Consider the following 5,480-nt stretch of genomic DNA (forward strand, 5'->3'; position numbering starts at 1 on the left):
TCCAGGGGCAGCCCCAGCTGCTCTGGGAAATCCATTCCAGGGATGGATTCCACAATTCCTGATTCCCAATCTCCCACCCAGCCCTGCCCTCTGGCAGTGGGAGCCATTCCCTGTGTCCTGTCCCTGCAGGCCTTGTCCCCAGTCCCTCTGCAGCTCTCCTGGAGCCCCTTCAGGCCCCAAAAGGGGCTCTGAGGTGTCCCTGGAGCCTTCTCCTGTCCAGGTGAGCAGGCCCAGCTGTGCCAGCCTGGCTCCACGGCATGGTTTCTCTCTGGCCCCTGTCCGTGCCCTGTTCCCGCACACTCAGCTCCGTGTGTGCCCCTGGCTGGGCTGGCACAGAGCCCCTGCCCGGGGGCTGTGGGGTCGTGAGTGCACCGAGGACACGAGTGTGGGGTGAGGGGGCTGCAGGGGGCTGGGGGGGTGACAGGGTGCGGCCACGGGCAGGGAGCGACACCCCGAGTGTGCCCGGTGTGCGGGAATGGAACGGGACGCAGGCGGATGGGGCGGGAGCCGGGCCGGGCGGGTGCAGCCCCTCGGGCCGGGCGGGTGCAGCCCCTCGGGCCGGGCGGGTGCAGCCCCTCGGGCCGGGCGGGTGCAGCCCCTCGGGCCGGGCGGGTGCAGCCCCCCGGGCCGGCCCGGCTTTATGGCGGTTCCCCGCCGCGGGCAGGGCCTTATCAGCCTCGGTCAGAGAGCAGGGCCCGAGCCGGGCTGGCTCCGCGGCCTTCGCCCCTGCCCAGGGCCCGCGGCGGGGGCGCGGTCCCGGCTCTGCGCGGCGCCCCCGGCCCGGCCGTGCCCGCTGCCCACCTCCCTCTGGGGGTGCCAGTCTGGCGGAGACCCCCGGGCGAGGGGCGGCCGTGCCCCCAGCGCCGCCCGGCCTTGGGGCAGGAGGGAGGGGAGCGGGCACCGGGCGGACGCTGCCGTGCGGTGTCCCGGCACTGCGGGATGTCCCGAGATTGCGGGGTGCCCATGGATTGCGGGGTGCCCCCTGTGAAATCTCAGCGTGCCGTAGGACTGGGGCTGTGCCCCGCTGGCTCTCAGCGCTGCTGGGGCTGGGGCGCGTTTGCCGCTCTTTGGGGGGGCTGGCTGGTCCCGCACTCCCCGGGGCCGGGCCGGGCTCACCCCGCGCAGCCCCGGGGTGTCTCGGGCTGGGGCTGCCCCGGCCGCTCCCTGCGAACCTGCCGCGGCCCCGCCCGCTGCCCTTCCTCGGGAGGAGGAGGAGGAGGAGGAGGTGGCAGCGGAGCAGGAACGGCGCTGGAAGCAGCGAGAGCGGGACAGCTCCGACGGGACGTGTGCCCCCACAGGAACCGCTGTGCCCCCGGCAGGTACCGCGCGGGGCCGGCCCGGGCCGGGGTTCTGGGGCCGCGCGTGGGTCTGGGGTCGCAGCCGCCTTCCCGTCCCCTCTGCAGCCAGACTGGCCACGCACTCCCGCCCCCAGCCCCGGTGCGGGGATCGCTTTCCCCGTCACCCGCCCGTACAGGGGTCACCCCTTCCCCGTCACCCCGCTGCCCTCGGGGGTCGCAGCCAGCACGGGATACCATGGGACGGGTCATGAGGCAGGCCGAGCTCTGCTGTCCCGGTCCCGGCGTGGCCTGAGCCGTGTCCCTGTGTCCTCCCCGGTGGAGTGAGAGGTTGGTGACACTGGGATCTGCCGTGCTGCAGGAACAGGTTGTTCCCACAAGCCGCCCCCTCTCCCCCGGCTGTCGGACTCATCGCTGATGCCGGGGAAGCTGAGGCGCGGCAGGCGGGAGGTGCTGGGGGAGAAGCAGTGGCGGAGCACGGAGGAGAAGGGAAGCGCCCAGCGGGAGCAGCCCAAGCTCACCAGGTGGGTGCTGCCCCTCATGGGGTCACATCCCGCACCCCAGCCCCACATCCCACCCCTCGAGTCACCCCCTCCGATGCCTCCTTCCAGATCCAGGACCTATGAGTCCTCCTGCAAGGAGACGGAGCAGGAGGCTGCGGGCAGGCAGGGACCCCCATCCCCCTCGGTGAGTCTTGGGCTACCGGAGCTGACGAGCAGGACCCCAGCCCCAGCCCCATGGGCTCGGCTGGACACTCTTGGGGCGGGGGCCGAGGGAGGGCTCGTCCCGGTGCCGTGGCAGACGTGGAGCGAGGGGCTGCAGGATGCCCGCGGTGCCAGGGCCGGCCCCGAGCACCGACCCCCGCCCTCCCGCAGCTGAGCAAGCAGGACAGCAGCTACCGCCGGGCCTTCGGGGAGCTCGCCGAGCAGGACGTGCTGCTGGGCTGCTTCTCCTGCGCCTGGCAGAGAGAAATGCCCTACCACGGCCGCCTCTACGTGTCCTCCCGCCACATCTGCTTCCACTCCAACCTTCTGCTCAAGGACATCAAGGTGGGGCTGCAGCGGGCGTGGGGCCAGCTGTGCAGGCAGGGGCACGGGTGGCAGCCGGGAACTCGCTGACACAGCCTGTCCCCCGGCACAGGCCGTGGTCCCTGTCGCCTCCATCTCAGCCCTCAAAAAGACCAACACGGCGCTGCTGGTGCCCAACGCAATCAGCATCCGCACGGCCAAGGGGGAGAAGGTGAGAGCGGGGCCAGTGCGGGGGCAGTCTCACCTGGGGCTGTCTGGAGTGTCTCGGTCCCCGCGGGCTCTGGGCCGTGACCGAGGGGCAGCTCTGGCACAAATCCCCCTCTCGCTCCCCGGCAGTTCCTCTTTGTGTCGCTGCGCCAGCGAGAGGCCACGTACCAGCTCCTGAGGTCGGTGTGCAAACACCTGCAGGTACGCGGGGACTGGATGGGCAGGGGGGCTCCATCCATCCATTGCAGGGCACCTCCCTTCATCTCTCCTTGTCCAGGGCAGCGGCCAGAGCCCTCGAGACTCAGTGAGCTCCGAGGAAACCTTTGGGAAGTCTCAGGTAAGGCCAGGGAATGGAGGGCAGGAGGGTACAACAGGAGAAGGGGTGGTCCCAGACCCCTGGATGGAGTGGGTTGGGTGCAGTGGCTGGGAAGATGAGGGGGGGAACATGAAAAGCCCCAGCCCGAGGCAGCACGGACCCCAGGACCCTCCCTTGGTGTGGGTGACACAGGTCCCATCAGGTCCTGCCCATGTCCCCATGCCTTGGGGACACACATGGTGACTGAGGCTTGTCCTCTTTCAGATCTCGAGCCAGTCAGCCCTGGAGCAGAGCACCCCTGAGCCCAACAGCCTCCCCGGATCGCTGGGTGAGCGGTGGCCCTTGCCCCCCTGACCACAGCTCCAGGGAGTGCAGGATCAGCACTCTGTGGCCCCGTGTGGCCCCAGGACACACAGACCCCTCCCTGGGGCTTTCATCGAGTGTCTTCTGGTCACCCACAGATGAGCCCAACCCAAGATCAAGGCAGGCAGAGGATGAGGATGGCGAGGTGGCCCTGCTGATTCCCAGATGGGTGCCCGCAGCAGAGAAACGCGGCCTCTGGGGTGGGTCAGGGGGCTCGGGATGGGGGGATGATCCTGGGGGTTTACACCCTGGCAGAGCCGAGCACGGACCCTCAGTGCCACTAACCTGCCTTGTCCTGGCAGGGAGAGCCCACGCCGTGCTCTGGGCCTGGGTCACTGCACTTTGGTCCCGGATAAACCCCCAGCTGAGCTCTCTCAACATCATCATCACCATCTACCTGCTGCTGTGAGTCCCCAGCACCTGCTCCCAGCCCCGCTCCCCATCCCCACTGACACGGCCTCTCCACGGACAGGCCAGGGTCCCCGCAGTTCCCCTCAGACCCCCATCCCCAGGGCGAGCACACGGGGGCCTGTCCCGGCCCTGCTCCTGCCCCGTGTGCCACCCTGTGCCCGCTGGCTGACGCTGGCCTGTCCCCAGCATGGTGGCCTTGCTGCTGTCCTCGGGGTACATCGGGCTGCGCATCGCGGAGCTGGAGCAGCAGCTGTCCTTCGCGGGGGCTGGCCCGCGCCTCAACCTGTCACCGCAGTGAGTGGGGGACATGGGGGGCCCTGTCCCCAGCACAGGCTCCTCCTCACCCCGCCTCACCCCAGGTCCAAGAGAACGTGAGGCCACTGAGGACCATCAGCAGCGCTGCAGCCGGGGCTCAGGGGCTGCTCTGAGCCCGTCCTTGGCCTCTCGGGGTGGCTCTGTCACCAAGTGCCTTCCAGCTCCCCACGATGCCTGGGGAGCCCACGGGCTGAGAGGCTCCATCTCCCTGTCTGCCCACCCTGAGCAGCAGCAGAAGAGACCCAGGGAGCTCCTGGCAGGGCAGAGAGTAGGGAAGGGGGGCTGGAGTCAGCAGCAACCCCCAGCCAGCCCTCCCCCTGCCAGAGGGAGAGAGGGTCAAGCCCCAGGCAAGACAGGGGCACAGAGAACAGAATATTTTGTTAATAAAGATTAATAAAAATCTGTATTATTTTAATACTTATTATTTGCTGGGCCAGATGCCACAGGATGAGCATGAACTAGTTCCCCATGCACCCCCTGATTCCCAAAACAGACCAGGACACAGCAGGACCCAGAGCTTTGACTCTGGCTGGTGTAGGGAGGCAGCTCCAGGTGCTGATGTCCCAGGGGTCCAGGGAGTGGCAGAAGACCCTGAGCAGCCCCCTGGGGCACTGGCTGCTGTTGACAATGGGAGGCAGAGGGGAAGGGGACAGTGGGGGGCACCAGGGAGCCCCAGGGCCCTGCAGCTGGCCAGGCCCTGGCTGTTACCCTGCTCCTTCCCTAGGACAGGGCTCGCCTGCCAGAAGGTGTAGGGTCACAGGTACACGGTGGGGACAATGGGTTCCCACAGGTTCTGAGCATAAACTGGGGATGAGAGCAGAGTGGAGGCAGAGCAGAACCTGCACCCCACAAAATAATCCACCAGCCCAAAGCCCTGGAGCTTAATCCCTTTCTAGGCCAGCTAAGGGGCCGTGGGGCTTCCCCCAAGCACCAAGATGGGGAAACTGAGGCACGGACAGCTCCTTTCTCTGTGTCATTTCCTGGGCCATCCCTTCCTCAGACCCACAGCTCAGCTCCAGGCCTGGGGCAGCGGCAGTGGGAGATGCCAAGCTCAGGGATCCTTGCTCTCCTCATCCTGCTGCTCAGCCCCACGGAGCAGCCCTGCCCCACAGCACCAGCCCGGGGGGGCCTTCCAGCAGCAGCCTGGAACAAGGCACAGGGCTGTGGGCACAGGGGTGTACCCCACTGGAGAGGTGCCCAGGGAGGGGGTGTCCCCCATGTGAGGGTCCCACCTGCATGGGGACAGCAGGACTGAGGGGCTCTGCACCCCCAGCCTCACTGCAGGTATACCCTGGCAACTGCCCCACACCAAGGCCAGGGACCCCTTTTCGTCCTTCCTGCCATGCCTGGGGCACAGGGCAGGGCAGGCAGGGTGGCCGTGCCCTTTCCCAGCAGCAGGAAAGCAAACAGCAACAGGAAGCTGGGAGCAATAAACCAGGTGAGATCTGTGCCAAGAAAGCTGGTACCTGCACAGGTGGGGTGGGGACCCTGGGGAGTTGCTGCACCCTTTGCTGTGGAGAAGCAAAGTGGAGCCATGGAGACCAA

General features: G+C 67.9%; 1 protein-coding gene across 3 annotated transcripts; it reads left to right on the forward strand.

Moving 5' to 3' along the window:
* The first annotated feature begins 1,235 nt into the window (after positions 1 to 1,235).
* On the forward strand, positions 1,236 to 4,302 carry LOC131093656 (GRAM domain-containing protein 2A-like). 3 transcript variants are annotated; one of them, XM_058040920.1, is made up of 12 exons: positions 1,236 to 1,319; positions 1,657 to 1,819; positions 1,907 to 1,982; positions 2,171 to 2,344; positions 2,436 to 2,534; positions 2,660 to 2,731; positions 2,808 to 2,867; positions 3,111 to 3,174; positions 3,308 to 3,409; positions 3,512 to 3,614; positions 3,807 to 3,914; positions 3,980 to 4,302. In XM_058040920.1, exons 2-12 carry the CDS (start codon positions 1,713 to 1,715, stop codon positions 3,993 to 3,995), a joined length of 981 nt encoding a protein of 326 aa, XP_057896903.1. In that variant the 5' UTR covers positions 1,236 to 1,319; positions 1,657 to 1,712; the 3' UTR covers positions 3,996 to 4,302. The 3 variants fall into 3 exon arrangements, with proteins under 3 accessions (XP_057896903.1, XP_057896902.1, XP_057896904.1); XM_058040919.1 differs by having other exon boundaries at positions 1,240 to 1,319; positions 1,620 to 1,819; XM_058040921.1 differs by having other exon boundaries at positions 1,243 to 1,319; positions 1,626 to 1,819.
* Positions 4,303 to 5,480: the final 1,178 nt, after the last annotated feature.

Source organism: Melospiza georgiana, chromosome 26 (genome assembly GCF_028018845.1).
Source record: "Melospiza georgiana isolate bMelGeo1 chromosome 26, bMelGeo1.pri, whole genome shotgun sequence".
Taxonomy (NCBI): Eukaryota; Metazoa; Chordata; class Aves; order Passeriformes; family Passerellidae; genus Melospiza; species Melospiza georgiana.

Coding starts and splice junctions, on each gene's coding strand:
- LOC131093656 (XM_058040920.1), top strand. CDS start 1,713: ATGCCGGGGAAGCTGAGGCGCGGCAGGCGGGAGGTGCTGGGGGAGAAG. Junction 2,868..3,110: donor AAACCTTTGGGAAGTCTCAG/GTAAGGCCAGGG, acceptor GTCCTCTTTCAG/ATCTCGAGCCAGTCAGCCCT. Junction 3,410..3,511: donor AGAGAAACGCGGCCTCTGGG/GTGGGTCAGGGG, acceptor TTGTCCTGGCAG/GGAGAGCCCACGCCGTGCTC.